The 17,697-nt window shown below is 37.5% G+C and overlaps 1 protein-coding gene across 5 annotated transcripts in view; it reads right to left on the minus strand.

Annotated features, from left to right (window-relative positions):
• The window catches only part of WASF3 (WASP family member 3), a 64,471-nt gene that overhangs the window by 2,971 nt on the left and 43,803 nt on the right, over window positions 1-17,697 (minus strand). For 3 of the 5 annotated variants that reach the window (XM_079317284.1, XM_079317288.1, XM_079317285.1), the window contains 6 exons: window positions 13,149-13,283; window positions 9,651-9,804; window positions 9,115-9,232; window positions 4,847-5,022; window positions 1,974-2,237; window positions 287-642 (listed from right to left, as the gene is read on the minus strand). In XM_079317284.1, the coding sequence (XP_079173410.1) occupies window positions 287-642; window positions 1,974-2,237; window positions 4,847-5,022; window positions 9,115-9,232; window positions 9,651-9,804; window positions 13,149-13,283 (1,203 nt within the window). Of the gene's footprint in view, window positions 1-286; window positions 643-1,973; window positions 2,238-2,892; window positions 3,060-4,846; window positions 5,023-9,114; window positions 9,233-9,650; window positions 9,805-13,148; window positions 13,284-17,697 lie in introns of all 5 variants that reach the window. The other 2 variants (XM_079317287.1, XM_079317286.1) reach the window with 1 other exon arrangement.

The raw sequence follows: 17,697 nt of genomic DNA on the forward strand, positions 1-17,697 counted from the left end.
AGAAGCAAAAATCCATGTACATCTAGTGGCACTTTACATAACAAACACAAGTGCTGTGTTCATTAGATTATGTCCACACAAACACTAGAACAAGCTTGACAAAGCTGTGCATCTTTAGCTGTTAGATAACAATCCACCCTCATGGCTGACAAATGTCAGAACAGGTGTGTGGTACCTGTGGTTAATGAAATCTGCCCAGCTGGGAAAAGAAGCCATAAACTCATTTCAGTGGAAAACACTGGAAAAAAAAAAAGAAAGGAATACCTACAACTCAGTGTGCACTTACCCATCCTGATGGCAGCCAGAAGATCGCTCCGCGCATCGCTCATCGGTGCCTGCTTCGCCTCCGACGCCGGAGGAGCGTGCATGGGGGAGGAAGAGAGGGATGCACCTGCAGCAGGAGGGCCTGGAGGGGGAGGAGGTGGGCCAGGAGGAGGAGGAGCAGTGACAACAAGCCCACCAGAAGGAGGAGGATGAGCAGCTGCATATGTAGAGCCGGTCACCAGTCCAGAATGGGAAGGTGGCACAGGAAGCTGAAGGGGACTAACAAATGCAGTTTGCGCTGAAGGAATCATAGGGGGAGGAGGAGGAGGGGGAGGACCTGTAGGATTGTAATAATCCACCATCTGAGCTGGGAGCATCCTATGTAAAACAGAATAAAAACAGTTAATGCATTCAAAGTTAGAACTTACAAAATTATCACCCCTTAAACTACACTTATCCAATCTCAGGTAAAACAAAAATCAAAAGCAATTTAAACTGGTGACTTAAATATGCAAGTGATTATGCATGTAAGAATTGTGAAATATTGCTGATATATTGAGGTTTAAGACAAATACTGAAGTTAAAGGCAATGTCCTTTCAGCACTCTACAAAGTGAGCTTTATATCTTAATTCTCCTGCCCAGTTAAGTATAAAGCTGCATTTTTTATTAAACATCTACTCTGTGGGACTGTTAAGTGCAAAGTCTTTGATGAAAACGGGACTAAGACAACTGCAGACTACACCCTTCAATTCCATAGAAGATCAAGAGGTAATAGAGGACACAGACATGGAGAACAATGGAAAGTATGAAAGAAAGATTTACCCAAAGGTAAATGTATCTCATGTGCTTCTTCAGTCAAATTTATCAGTTTAAATACCACTTAATTAAACTGATACATTTAATTGATTCTTTAAATAGGAGAGCTCATATTTTTTTAAAAATGTCGTTGAAAGGAATCTTAATCAGAAAAAAAGTGAGAATTTATAAGAGTTATGAAGTAGGTAAAGAACTAGATACAGGAGACAGGAGTTGAAGCAAAGTGACTGAGTGACACATGCCAGTGTATGGCAACAGCAACACCCTAACAATGGTCATGGACCTGAGGACTAAGCACAGGAATGCCTTACACACTGGAAACAACAGAGAAAGGGCAGGCTGGAGCAGTCACTCCTAACTGAGTCAACTGCAGCACATGATATGCATTCATGATAGCCATGAATCAGGCAAATGCTGTCCCACGATACATAAAGCAAGGATGACAAACCTTGGCTTGCATAGTAGACAAAACAACACAGACAAGAATGACAACAACTTTCCTGGCATTACAATCTGGAAGTTTAAGCTATTTACACAAAAGAACAGACAGACTCATTAGAAAACAGATGTTTTTTTGCTACAGGAGAACCAGAACTCTGGAGCAAGCCTTCCTTCAGAATGCATTCAGGCAAAATATCTACATGGGTGTTTGATAAATCTTTGTCTTGAATTAAAAAGTGGCATTCCTCCTGTGGCAGTATGGAATTTGTGTCTGAGAAGACCCCTTCCAATTCTGTCACAAGCTTCTCTAAAAAGGCATTCCAGGGATGCAACAAAGACTGCCAGATTAATCACAATCAACAATATTTCTGCACATTTGGGGTCTTTTTCTTTGATGCGTTATACATTCCTCTGGCTTTGCCAAGACTCCCCTAGAACAAAGCAGATTTACCCATATTCTGCTGGTAGCAGGGGTGCTGAGCTGTGCTGGCCGTCTGCAGGCTGGGGTGGAGGCGGGGGCGGTTGCTGAGGTCTGTTCAAAGTGGCGTGCCGTACAGTGGTGGAGGGTGGTCTGTATTCATGCTCATGGCTTTGGGATGCTGCCATGTACTGGGAACCATCTCCTGCTCCATAGGAAGGCATCGCTATCTGCTGATGGAGGGAATGGTTCGGAGTAGCAGGATAAGAATAATCGGTAACATCAGATGCATGGGACCTAAAATTAAAGTAAATTGAGGCAGAAGAACAGATTATGTAACAGGGCATTATCTAAATAACTGACAAGACAAGCTAAAAAGAATACAATCAGCATTATTTTTCTTGCTAGAGGATTCCCCGATTTATCAAGCATCACTCCCTTTCAAGTCCACAGAAAGCATAAGAATTTTAGTAGCCATAAGGAAGCTTACATTTTTTTGTCAATGATTTTGACAGTCCATTGTTTGAAATGATAATACTTACCAGCCTGCCTCAAGTTAACAAGCAGAAAAAGAAAAGCAATACTGCAAGCACTTACAATTATGCAGAAGAATGTATTTTACCAATGCAGGGAAAACCAATTTCAAAAGTTAGAAAATGCTTTTTATTTTTTTGCACAATTAATTTTGTTGGAAAGGCTTAATGAAACTGGGAAAAGTATTAGTTGAGCAGAGAGTTCATAAAGATACAAAGTCTAGGATGCTCTGTCAAATAAGCCCAAGAGAGGGAGCAAAAGGATCTTTTCATCCCATTACTGTGAAGACTGGTTTTAGTAATGAACAATGGTGCAGCTGGATTTTAGTGAGCACAGTGAACTGATGCACTTATCCATGAGACTGGAAGCAAGGTAAGCAACAAAAAGCCAGGGCTTTGAGCAAAACAAAATAACAAACCCTTTGGGCATTTTGTCCTCTTTCATGCTTCCTGCCTGCTCCATTTTCTTTGCGTCACTCATGAACTCAATGCCCATTTTCCTTCTCTCCCACTCTTCTTTTCTTGTTCTTACTTTTCTCACATTAATTTGCTGGTTTCTGTTTGGATTCAGCTTGTGTTTCTCTCTCTAAGGTACAATAAGTATAACAAATACATTGTAAATTGCCAGAGACCAAACACCGGGATGTCAACATTTAATGCTTAGGTCTTACAACCAGCAAACGAGAAGAAATACAATTTTTGGTTTTTCTTTTTTTTTTTTTTTACTTTAGCAGTAGAAAAAAAAACCCCACAGTATAACCAAATACACTTTGGGATGTGGCTTAAAAATACTACTCATGCAGTAGCTGGCAGCATGAAAATGTCTCTCAAATCAGTACACGTTTCTGTATGAATGGGTTTTTTACAGCTTAGGACTACTCCAAGGTGAAAAAATAAAAAGCCCTCTCTCTCCACCTCACTAACATTCTCAGAATTAATCCTTCATGGATATAAAACAGATTTCAGGACTCAAATTCCGACATTTGATTCACTGAAATGTAAAATACTCCATAGTTTATAAAATAGAAAAGGCTTATGTAAGTACGCAGTGTCTGTCACACAAACACCATCCAAATCCAACACAGAAACACATCCTGCAATTTCTGCTTAAAAAATCCCACAGACTGCAAATATCACAGATATCTGCAAACAGCCAAACACATGTTGACATTGCTGGGAGATAAAAACAAATCGCTTCAGTGTGATAATTTAAACTCAGGAATCCTGGAAGCAAGATGTCAAATCTGAAAAAAAAAAAATGGACTCAAAATGTGAAACAGAACTCCTGATGAAAAAAATCCACACCTTTTACAAGATTAACCTATGTAAAATTGTTAGTTTGCAATGTTTCATTAAGACTAACAGGAGACAAAGTTTTGCATTAGAAACTGTGAAATGAAGCCAAATAAGAGTTTTCAGACAGGGAGGGAGTTTAAATACATTACTGAAAGACCAATAGAAATATCAAATATTATGTTTCAATTACAAATTCATTACTTTTCAAAGACCACAACATTACAGAGTTCTGAGCAGATTTTCTTCTTTTAAATTAATCATCACTGGACAGTGGACTAACGATATCAGTCCACATTCCTGCAGTGACAGCTGCCTCCTCAACCTAGCCATTCAAAAATTTAAACATTTTTTCCAGTGGATTCTATTTATTTCTATGTTTATTGCTAGCACTTAATCACAACAGACATAGGAAATAAAGTTAAGTGGGAAAATCCTCTGGTGAGATCAGCTTAGTGTAAAAACTAATACTTCAATGCACATCAGGTAACTCCCACTGAGCTCAAAGGGAATCTCAGTCAATGAAGATGAATTCTGCTGTGTATCTCTAAGCAGAGATTTTTGTCATTTCAAGCAATAACATCTCATCTGGTTTTGTAGCTTGCTTTTCAGACTACTGTAACATCAAAAAGCTGAACTCTTCTCCCACTCAGGCATTCTTTACAGGCAAAAGTATTCTCGACTGAGTAGATCACAGAAAAATATTTATTAAGCTACCAGCAGAGCACCAAACAACAAACTAGACACCAAGGAAGAGCTACTGACATCTTCTAGTAGAGGCTTAAATGCTTTGTAACTACAGCTACTGAAGATCAAATATAAAGCATACAGCAAACACTTCTTTCTCTGCAATACATAACATTATGATGACAAAATGCTCATGTGAAGCTGAGGAAGAAAAAAAAAATCATTACAGAATCTGTTATGCCATTTATGCTTTAAAATAAATTTGAAAAGAATATTTCAAACATGCACTGTATGTTTTGTCTAACTATTCCCATCCTGTAAAAACACCTAATTCTACTCAGTATTGCTGAACGTACAACTGTGGTATAACAAACAGCTTTGCTGTAAACAGACCTAGTATCTGGGGACAGTGATCCCTCGGAAGATGCTCCATGGTACACACTTTGAGACAACCTGTTGTCAGGTCTAAGCTCTTTGTCATATGCCATCATATTCCACTCCTGGCGTCTGTTCCTGGCTTTTCTAACCTTTTTCACCTCACGGGTGGTGCCATCTATACGCTTTTGCTCCTAATGTCCAAACAAAAGAAATAAAGCATGCAAAGAGAGAGAAAAAAAGGAAAGGAAAAAAGCTGGTTAAAATGCAGTTAGAGTGCATGAAAATAAGACCAGATTTACAGATGAAGCCAAGTCTTCTCAAAATTTTCTCTGTGAAAATATCTCCTTATGCTAGGAACCTCATTAGTAGCAGGACTCTTGATTTGCCTTTGTTCTGTAGAATGCATGTGCTACTGTGATGCCAATCTCCTGGTTTTCCTAATACAGAAATGTGACCAATTTTGAAAGCCAGGAAGTTGACATCATGTCTTTTATTTAGACCACCCTGAAGCACTTGTAATTTTCATCTCCTGAAAATCAGACTTCTGAGAATGTCAAATAAGTTCTGGGCTATTCTGGTTATTCATTATGGTCACAATCAACAGGGCCTGGGGAAGTATGGAGAAACTGGACACACTTTCCTATTCCATAGTTTATGTGAAATTATTTCTGTTTACCTTCCTCTCCCTTCTTAGATCTAATTAACTACAGAAAATCCTCCTAGTTCCTCCTCATTGTTGTTTCCCATTCTCTGATGTAAAATGAATAGCACTAATTCTCCATGCAGTGAGTCAGTGAATATTCAGGCCAGCAGTATATTACAGCCTGATAGATTCACGACAAACTTGGCTGCTTATATCTTTCAACATAACATCAGGCTCAACCAATGTCAATTTTTATCAGACCTATTTATTTTTACATTACTGCTATCAAGATCTCCTAATATTGGGACACAATGCTTTCACACCTTGGAAATGTTGTAGTCACCTACTTCTGACTACTCAGTACAAATATGAAAATCATACTGGTGCCTCAACACAACAAATGAACAAGACTGCTCAATTCAGACTGAGAAGGGTTTGCTACTCCTTTTCTCAGTATTCATAAGATGAGAGCACAGGGTTTTTTTTTTCAATCAGCTCTAGATCTTACACCTTAGATTATGTTTTATCTATTAGCTGATATTAGGCTTTTGGCTGCTAGAAAAATAGTTTTTCAGGAAACAATTATATTGCTATTTTGAGAATGCAGTCAATTAATTGTATTGAGAGAAGAGCTTGGTCAAATTCTGGTAGGCAAGCCTTTTAACTAGAATCTAGACCCACAAAATAAGGGATAATAGCTGGAAAGTCAGCGCAACAAAAAGTTCATCACCCTTTTTATGCCTGATAACCACTTTTCCACATCAAATTCTGCCAATACGGGATTTGGAGCAGAAAGGACATGCTTTACTTTAAATATATAAAGTTTTGCTAATTGCCATGGTTGAATATATGCTTGTTCAAAGCTTTTCATCTTTTTCAACTACTTGCTGCAAACATTTTGGGCTTTTTTTTAAATTTTGACTTTTATACCGAGTAATTTATTAAGGTTTTGTTACCTGAATCATGTTACATTTCAGAAGAAAGCTCAAGTAGGCCTTTTCACTGAAAACACTTAGTTTTGTCTTCTTTCAGAACAACAATTTTGTCATCTAGGGGTCACAACTACATATTTCTTGCAAGATTCTAAATAAAATAACTATCCACCTTTTGACCAATATATGATGCTACTGGGAAGAAAATAATTGTGATACAATTCCTGTACAATCATGAGTGCTTACACGACTGCTTACAGTTACTGTTCACTATTTAGAAGTTTAGTTTTAAAGAGATCCCTTTTTTTTTTTTTAATGAAAAGGTAAAAATATGTGGATATATAAACAACAAAAAATAAATACAAAGCGTAGCTGGTTGTAGTTGGATCAGATTTCAATAGGACAGGTTGTTCCACACCAGCATCTGTAAGCGTGCTAAGAAATAAATACACTTGAATCCCTTTTACTCAAGCAGCATAAACCCTCTTGCTAGTGATATTTTTATTAAATATTATATCAATACATCTCTAAAATATTAAATTATCTTCCAATACAGTGGGGCATACCTATTCCTACCAGCTGTCAAAGCTACATATACCTCTAAAAGTAGATTTAAGTTGTTCCAGTAGCAGTTTCATTCCCTTGACAATGGTGACAGCTCTAGCTTTACTACCCAGGGCAAAGATGACAGAGTTGAAGGGGAACTGAAGCCTTTCTTGATAATTAGAGCTGGAAATATTTCTCAGAAAATTAAAGTAATATTAAGAGGAGTTACTTTTTTTTAACTAACTGTAATAGAAGCTGTGGCAGACAAGTGGGTGCTGTAGATTAAGCCAGAAAACAGATACATCATTCATGTTGGCAGGAAATTATTTCAGCAAACACAAAACATTAGCGCCTTCAAACAGGGTTGAGTTAATTGTAAGTTTGATATTTGCATCAAGAATTAGCAAATGGCATTTCAAGCATCTTAATAAAGAATTAAGAACTAGTAATAAAAAGTAGCTTCAGCAAGTATTTGCAGTACTTTCAAAAACTAGAAACATGAGCCTAGAGAATTTTCCTGACCACAAATTTATAAAATTCTATCAAAACACAAGTCATCAGGAATGATTTCTGAAATAGAAGCTTTTCAAATTTAAAAATTTTACTTGCTTGAATAGCGAATTATTTTCAGATAAAAAGCCAGAACAATAAAGAGCAAATTAGAACAACTTTCCTTTGTTTAATCACAAATGCCCTACCTACTGTAATTCAATTTAGAATACTACCAATACCTAACAAGTCAAACCTACACAGAGCTCTCAGACACTGATCTATGGAAAGTAAAAATATAGACTACACAGATTTTAAACTTAAAGAATTAAAATTACAGTTTTCTTCAGAGAAAAAGTTCACCTGAAAGAGCCAAATCAGAGGAAGCCTGTTAGATATTTTCAATTAAATTGTATATAGAAACAAAAAGCACGACATTTGAGGCAAGAAAATTAAAGTCCTCATAAACCTCCTGCTGCAACAGCTCGAGCACTGAGGGTAAATTACCAAAATAATACTGGAAAACTGATGCAGAGACTGCTCTCAAACTTCACCAAGCAACTGAAAAATTGAGGCTAAAATCTAGCTGCATTTGGTCAGCAGAGCAGGATGCCATTGGGATGTCCAGCTTGTACTTTGCTAAGCAATACATGTATATTTCACCTGAGGAGGTTCTCAACCACTATTAAGTTTTGTGGTTCTGTAGAGTATAAATTGAGTAAAGAATTTTCCTTTAATAGATTAAAAATTTAAGTTCAGCTATCAAACTGTTAATAAATGGTCTGGATTCATTCCTGGTTACTGCTAGTGCAAGGACAAGAATAAAAGAAAAAGGACATTTGGTTCAGCAACAAAGTGTGCCTGGGAGACATCTTATCCAAATCATCCTCCTCTCTAAAGGACCCAGACCACAAAATGCTTGAAAAGCATCTTCTGGAAAGCTAAACCTCAGATTTCTTCCCAGCACAAAGAGAACTTTATCCATGCAAACTCAAATCTATGATGCTCTCTTCTTAGTTGGACTTGGCATATATTTAATCAAATCAAATAGCACTTCAGCTAGAATTTGTCAAGGGATATTTCTGTGATGTATGGCTATAATCCTACATGTTTGGAATTGAGCAGATTTTCATTTGTAACATGACAATTAAAATCTTTGAAAAATATACCATGGATGGAAATAAGCAGGATGTGTTGCCTAAGTTGAAGTCAAAAAGTAACTTATATATATTTGTGTAAAGTAGTTTTGAAGAAATCGTTCTAAATGAATAAAGAAATGTATAAATTCTTATAAAAGCATCGGTATTTCTTCCTTTAAAATCAGAAGGGAAAAAATGGGAAATTGGAATAGAAAAAACTAATTCAATTCCATTCCTCTCCCATTACAATGTCTTTTTCTGGAGCACAACAGGGCCATTTTTCTGGGTACCAATAAACAGATACTAGCAAAGGATTCAAGAAAGCATCTTGGAAAATAACCACAGCACTCCTAAAATTCAATTTGCTGCCTTCTCAAAGTAGACAGGATAAGCTATAAAAATGGAATGCACTGAACCTTCAGCCACACAAAGAGAAACAATCTTTCCATGCACACAAACTAAGTATGACGTGGCTGTTTTTATGCCTGGACAACTGCACATAAAATAGTAATGCACAAATGTTTCTGCTTTTACCTTTTGTCTCCTCTTTTCCTTTCGCTTATCTTCAGTATCTTGTAACATTTTTTCTTTCCAAAGGTCAAAAAAATAGGAAGGATCAGTATAGAACTTCAATCCATCCTTCTTATCATCCCTGGAAAAAGAGCAGAAGAAATGCTAAAAATACCTGAATTAGTATGTTTTAAATCCAGAAATCTTACCTGAAGATCATCTAAACCTCAAACTGATCAATAACAACCCTTCCTAACAGGATAAACTTGATAAATAAATACCACCACTGTCTGCAGCAGCAGCAAAAACACATCCTTTGGTCATAAATCCTACACATTTACCTTCCAATTAAAAATTCTTAAAAATTAAATACAATGCAAATGCGATGCCATACCATTCTTAAAAAACAAATCATTTATTGCAGATTGAGTTTTATAAATTTTGAAAAATCAAATCTCAATAATCAATATAGCTTTTCCCTTCTGCTATAATTATTCTCTGCATACAGTTAGGAAATAAAGGGCAAAGTACAAGAAGGTAAACAATCAATATTTCCTCACCTATATGGTGAAAGAATATTCAGAGGTGGTGGTTTGTCACTTTGATTATAAATATCAGCCACCGGGTTCGGAATGCTGTTCTTTGAAACCACCTGCTGGTCTTGAACTGTTGAGCTTTTGAATGCTTTTTTCATGTTGATGTCCTGTAAGGATACTGTTAGAAACAGAAGTACATTTACAGGTCTGAAACAAATAAAAGTGGATACACAACATCCATTTTTCACTAATTATTTAAACTATTTTCAGCAAGTTAACAGAAAGACAGGTTTTTCCTTAGTGGCTAATCCTGTTATTTAAGCACAAAGGTATGTAAGAATTACTGTAAGAAATCAGATTTAGGTGTCACCTGGTTCAGAATCTCACTTAAAGTAATGGGACCATGGACTGTATCTTGGAAGTTGATCCAAGAATGCTGTCACATGCAGATGTGCAGCCATTTCCCCTTTTTTATAAAGTTTATACTGGAGTTGTAACAGCAGAAAGACTGGCTTCAAGACTGAAACACAAGGTCTGGTATTACTCTGACACAGTGTGTTTTATTATTGCACATGGTATTAATACACATTCCAGACCATTCTAAGCATAATTAAATTACAGCTGCAACAACCTCCTGTGAGGACACAGAGTTCCACTTATTTTACTCTCTTTCAACTCCCTTGTCTTTCCATATAACTAAATGCTTCTTGCTCTTGAGTTGTGATCATGTCTCTACAGAAATACTTGCATTCTTGTACTTTCATTTTATCTTTTCACATACACAGTTCTGGGGAAAACAACACCAGGCTTTTTGTTCTTTCTTTTCAAATGAAGGATGGAAGTTGGTTTTAATTGCTCCTGTCACTTTTATAAAGACTTTCTTTCACTCTTAATACAAGTTTTCATGAGATGCAGCAATCACTGCTAAAGATCCAGTTCAAGGCCAATCACAATCTAAAAGTGGCAGAAAGCTCTTGATATTGTCTTCCACCCCTAAGCACCCTGAAATACAGGTTTTAAACCGCAGTTGAAGAGGATGTTGAGTCTTCACTGGGTTGTCTACAATGACACTGACTGCTGCTGGATTTGATCCAAGTGTTTTACAAGATTATTAACTGCAGGCCTTGTGCAAACAAAGTGCACTGGGTTAGTTTCTTTTTATTCCTATTGACATTTCATCTAATATGTCTTGACCATTCATCTAATTTATTGAGCCTCAAGGACAAACTGTGAGAAATTTCACAAGGTAAATGAACACTAATGGCCAAAAATGTAGTACACTGATGACCTGAAAAAAGAAAAAAGAGATGAAATTTTTCACTGCTATTGTTTGCCATGATGAACACCAAATCCCATTCAGATTTCTTTGCCAAACTATTTTTGGTATCTGTATTGAAGTCTTGCTTCTCACTCCAAGAACTACTTAGTTTCTTCTGTAACTTTTACAATAGCAAAAAATTAAAAAGAGAGTATTTAATGTCAAATAGTCATCACTCCATTCATCTCATCTGAAGTATCAAAACATTATTTTTTGAAAGTGCTTTCTATTTAAACCTGCCTGTAAGCATGAGGTATTTCCAGAAGAAATACCTTTTTTAGATGTATATATCTGAATTTTTTTCATTCATGTTTGATGAAAGGAATAAAAAATACATTTTTCTGGAGATTTTTAGAGTAAGTTATTTATATATTTTTGAAAACTTAACTTCCATTTTTAAAAAATGTTTTTTCAACTGTAGATTTTTATATATAAACTATCTTTTCTATACACTGTATTAGTTATACCTCTGAATATAAGAAATCACTGATGCAATAAAATCTGAAGGAATTTTAAAACAATTGACATTTTGCTTAAATGCCAAAGCTATCCAGAAACATACTATTTCTGACAGTACAATTAATTATTATAAAGACTTCAACTTCTACAGGGAAAGAGCTAATAAAATTTACTACTGACACTAAGGTGACAGCAGTTTCTATATACAGCTTATTAATATGAAGCATGATTAGCAATGCAAGAGTAACAACTGCTGTCAGTTTAAAATAAACACTGATTAAATTCTCAGTCCATACACTAGTTTCCCCTTCCAAAAGATTGTATTTAATTACTCCCCAAACTCTGAAAACTAGCTGGATGGTACTGCATAACATTAATGAGACATTAATGAGGCATTTTAAAAAAGAAAAAAAGGGAGAGGGGAACAGCAGCAGAACCAAGATGAGAACTGCATTTTCAAAAGTACAATATATTAATATCACCCAGTTTGCTCATAGCACCAACACAATATGCCTCAAAAATTAAGCTGAATAGTGAGACCAAAGGAGCTTAGTTTATGTTACTATATAGCTCTTGACTCCTGAGACAGCAAAATGCAGGTGCTTGTTATCAAAAAAAAAAAATCAGAGTGGTTTGGTTTGGAGGAGACCCTAAAGATTATCTCATTCCAATCCCCCTACCATGAACAAGGACACCTTTCACTTAACCAGGTTTCTTTGGAGATAGGGCATCCACAGCTTCTCTGGGCAACTGTGATAGTCTAACAGTTAATATGCTCCAAAACCAGAAAATGACACGTAATAATTTCCAGACTGTAACCAGCTAAAAAAGGAAGGCTAAATATTACACCATTACACTGTTAAAGATCAACAGTAAAATTTAATATTGGCACTAATAACTGGCACTATAAATACATAAACTACAAAAATCTGAATGGAAAGTAAAATATATATGCCATATAAATAGCACTATTAAATATATCACAAGTAGTGTTAACTACTACTGAGTCAATATTACAGTATTGTACTGACATAAAAAGCTTTTACATTTTAGTAAATGTCAGGAATCATCTAAACAAGAAGCACAGGCATTGGCTGGCATGCAGCATGGAGGCCAAGACACATGTTAACAGCTTTTAAAGCTAGGTGGAGAAATGTTTTATCTACCCAAATAAGCGCTTTCAAACAATATAATGATGGCATTTAAATCCTTTATGAAGTGAATGACCAAGCTTATAAGCGATAAATATTCTGCAAGGAAATATTGTTTCTAGTGAGTAGAACCCCCTAAAGAATTTCACCTTGTTGATCCAAACACAGTGCCTTGTTTAGATACAGACTACAATAAGATCTTTGATGACCACAGAATAGACTATTGTACTGATGTAGTTTGTGACTACCCTACCCTGAAATTAATAGGGACACCCAGTGTCTCAAACTTTTTCCAATATTCTGACTTATATCCAGTAAGGTCTGTATTTATTAATTTATGATTTACTACATTCACAAACTCCAAGTTTTCCTTGTGAAAAAGGCAGTTTAATTGCTCCATTACTACAGGGGCTTCTTGAGTCAAGAATACTTTTACTTGCTCTGCTAAAGTGATTATTCCCAGCTTGCCTTACTGAGACAACAAGATGAAATATCGGCACAGGATTACTTTGAAAAGACAGAGGTTATTGTGCAATTAAATACTGTGTCTTGTCAACATCACTTCTGGCTCAGTGCTTTCATGCAATTACCTACCCTCTTCCACTGTTGAATCCAACTGGGTGACTTTGACAGCAAGGCGATCAATTCTGTCTTGGAGGGAATTTGCTCTGATGTAGAAGCTGTTGGCCTCATTAAACAATTCACCAAATATGTCTTCAGCATGTTTGCCTGTGTAAGAAAATAGACAAGGAAATCCCTTTGCTAGTGGCTTACAAAACCCAAGACAAATGGTTTCAATATCATGAAGTAGCTCTAGGATTAGAACAGCGCAGTTTGTCATTCAGAAAAAATTCGGGGCAACAAATTTGTACAAAAATGTCAAAATATACCATAAATTCTGCCTGAAGTCTATTCTTCTGGACATCCTGGTCAGCAGTCTTCTTAAAAACACAGGGAGACCTACAAATGCTAATCCTTATGTAGCTGAACTAGTGCCAACTGACAGACAACTGAGCATTAACCTGCCTCTGTGATGAAAAAGCCTAAAGTTACTGCAGTTCATAAAAGCTTCTTAAGTACATTTTGAAATTAAAATCTTGCAATCCATAGTAGGTAAGATTTAATTTTAAGCATAAGCACAGGCCAACATCAAAATTAAAGCGGCATGAAACAGATAGTTCTCCTGCAAGGCAGCCCACTTACCTCTACAAGTGCTGACTGCATACACTGCTGTCCCTGGAGCCATCTGAGAGAGAGTCAAAAGCCACTGACCACATTTACCCATGGCCACACTGGACTTGGTGCACAACCTTTCCAGCCTCCCTCTCACCTGCTCTATGTTCTCAATCACTGAGACTGGACACTGCAGTCCAGATCACCAAATCACTGAATCAATTAGGTTGGAAAAGCCCTCTGAGACCACTGAGTCCAACCTATGTTCGAACACTATCACATCAACTAGACCATGACACCAAGTGCAACATCCAGTCTTTCCTTAAACACCTCCAAGGATGCTGACTCCACAGTCTCCTGAGCAGCCCATTCCAATGACTAATCACATTTTCTGTGGAGAAATTCCTCCTTGTGTCCAACCTAAACCTCTCCTGAAGCAGCTTAGGACTTTGTCTTCTCATCCTGCCACTTGTTGCCTGGGAGAAGAGGCTGCTCCCCCCTGGCTACTCCTCCTTTCAGGCAGTTGTAGAGTGATAAGGTCCCCCAAAGCCTCTTTTTCTCCAGGCTAAACACCCTCAGCTCCATCAGCTGCTCCTCAGACTTGTGCTCCAGACCCTTAGCTGGCCTTGTTGCCCTTCTCTGAATCCACTCAAGCACTTCAATGTCTTTCCTGAACTGAGGGGCCCAAACTGGGCACAGCACTCCAAGTGTGGTCTCACCAGTGCCTAGTCCAGATGTGCAGCCTCAGGCCCCTCCCTGAATGTGCTACAGTGGACAGAAGGTGCCCCATGATAAACCAAATCCCTCCTTGATACACAGATCATTGTGCATGGCCATTCTTCTCCCAGTCCTCCCACAGAACTAGGCATACTCATCCACAGACTGACTCTCTTTGTGCCCCAGTCCACAACTCTCATCTGCTCCAGATCAGTGCTTCTGGATCCCCAATTTAACAGTTCACCTGCCCAGAACTTCTACAAATGTCAGATTCCATCCAAACTCACTGCTCCCACTCACTGAAGTGATGGTCCCTCCTACCCAGACACTATTCCATTTAAGACGTCTCCCTCTACGATTTCTGCAGCCAAACACCCTCCAGAAATCATTGAAAAAAGAAAATTCCAGCCTTCTCAATTTATCCATGTTTTTTAACCAAAAACAAGTTTTTAAACCCTGCTTCTGAATTAAGCTCATCTTGTTATAACCTGTATCAAGAAGAGTCTGAAGACCAGAAATGAAAGGAGGGAAGAGGAGCAAAGTAAAACTATCTAATAGCTGGGAGAATATGGAATGTGCATTAACCACCTAAATGACAGGGACTTTCAAAAGAACAGCCCTTACTTTTAAGTTGGGTCCAATAACCAACCTTAATACTTTGCAAAGAAAAGCAAAAATACGATGAAAAAATCAGTTTAGATCCCATCTTGTGACTGTCTGGAGGTAATAATTCAATGTAAAAAATGGCCACTCTTAGGAAGTCAACAGGACAATCTGCTCCTTTCTTGGATCACTTACCTGGAAGAAACAACAAACTAGAGTAATCCATTATCAGAAAACATTGTTAGTGAATCACAAGAAAAAAAAAAGTGATTGCCATGGAATGAAGGACTTTACCAGTAATAGTTTTCAATACTACATGCAAGATCAACCAATAACTAACCCAAAAAGTTAAGGTATGTCAGTATATGCAAGCCCTGCTTCATATATATGTGGAAGTTGGATAAGAAAGGCATGTTGTCTACCTGCTCCTGATCTCCTTCCCCTCCAAAACAAAAACCACACACAACCACAGAAGAGCTAAAGTGAAAATCATCTGGTCCAATTCCCAGCTCAAAGCACAAGGAGGCAGGACTATGACCAGCTGGGTTTTGAATGCTTGCAAGGATGGAGACTCCCCAACTCCTCTGGGCTATCTGTGCCAGTGTTCAACCACCTTCACAATGAAAGTGTTCTCTAAGTGTTCCCAGCAGCTACTTGAAACTCATTTATAATCCCCACTTGATTTAGTTGCTCCAAATGAAGATGTTATTCCAAGCTATGGAAAAAATAAGCTTTTCAACTCTTCAGCTAAATAAAGCAGTTATTACATTCTTCAGCCACCAGTATTCAGAGCTCAATCAACTTTAATAGATGTTAGTTTATGTTAATATGTTGAAATCAGCCTGCTGAGAGAGGACTGCCACATCCTAGGATTAAACACATCATCCCTAGAGAACTCAAGGAGATGGATGTTTGTCAGCTATCTTTCAGAAGGCAAAGTAGGAGCATACTTCTTTTAATATTTGATTTTTTTCAACATTTGCTAGCCCAGAACATGTGAAAGACAGACTGTCAATCTCCTGTCTGTAAAACGGTGACATAGTAAAGCAGTATTGGACATGCTGTTGTGATTAACATGATGCAGTAAGTTTTAGATAAGAAATAATACTTCAAATGTTTTCTATGTTGCCATTGTTTAAATGAAATCTTTAACAAAACAAAAACAAGCAGGAAAAAAGTCTGTATCTTTCAATTTAAGAGCTCATTTTGGTACTGTAAGACAGTAATTTAAAAACAATAGGTGTTGCCACTACCTATACATCAATTTAAAAATTCACCAAAGAATTTATGCAGTCTTTCCTTCTAAGGTTCCCTCCAACTACAGAACAGTGAACACACTCACCCATTTGTAAGTGGATTAACTAGAAACATTGCAATCATGCTTTACCCCTCCCCTTTTCTTAAAGATGCAGAAGTGGTAGGCTGTTTCTGACTAGGTCTTGACTCCTGTCTCCTTTCTCACAGTACCTGTAGTATGATACTTAATGACAAAAATGCAACCTTTCCAACCCAGCCTGATTCAGCAGACTACAGAAGAAAGTGACACAGACGGATGCAGTGTGCTCAGGCCTGCTTGAAAACTACTGAAACTGAGCCAATGGCCAATCTACCCAAGAAAATACAAGCGGGTGGATGCTGTTCTCTGCATAAAGGTCTTCCAAGTCTCCACACTTCCTCCATGCTACTTACAGGTACAGGCTGCTCCCTATTGCTCCCCTCCAACAGATTCTCTCCTCCCCAGTGGAGGTGAATCCCCTAGACAAGATTCTGCCTTACATAAAAGTACACAGTTACATACAGAATGCTGCTCACTCTGCCTGTGCTTTAAGCCAGCTGGCTGGAAATGAAATCAAATCTGAAAACATGATACAGGAAAAGCTTTCCTGAGAGTACATTCCCTTTGGATAGGAACTTGTTCATGTCTCCTGAAAAGAGCAGAGGGAAAAGCAAGCCAAGTTTGTATGTAACAGTACAGACTTGCCAGTTTTAAAAACCCACACTGAACTCACAGTGCAACACTAAAAAACCACCATGACTGCAAGATAGACCTGAACTTGTTCACTCCATGCCTCAAGCTGTGGGAACACCAACCAGCTCTGATGCTGTCAGCAGGAGGTACTACTTCAGCTCCACCACAGCTTTTTTCTATGATCATTTCCTTGCTCCCCAGCTGGCTCAACAGACAGGCAAAGCAAATGCTGTCTGCAAAAAAAAAAAAAAACCTCTGCAAACATGACTTATTTTGGACTGTGGATGAGAATTGGTGGTACATTTCACTTGTTAAATACCTCATATCCATCTGTTGAGACTAAGGACACATCATTTATTTGCAAAGATCTTCAACTTGACACTAACAGAACTTTAGGGGCTGTCTACAAAGACTTCAGATGACCCTAGAAATCCGCTAAGGGAAAACTGCAGGATATGAATATAAGTAGTTCCTCAGCAACAATCATAAGAAGATCTAAACACACAGTCTAACAGATTAGCCCCAACACCAAATCTGGATAAATAAAGCTGCACACATTCCTAGCAAGTCAGACAAGAAAAAAGTGTATTATCCACATTTGGACAATCATTGCACAATACCAAAACAAGGTCTTATGACATCTCCTTCAGTATAATTAGAATATTAGCCATTTTTCTCATT

Source organism: Erithacus rubecula (genome assembly GCF_903797595.1).
Source record: "Erithacus rubecula genome assembly, chromosome: 1".
NCBI classification, from domain to species: domain Eukaryota; kingdom Metazoa; phylum Chordata; class Aves; order Passeriformes; family Muscicapidae; genus Erithacus; species Erithacus rubecula.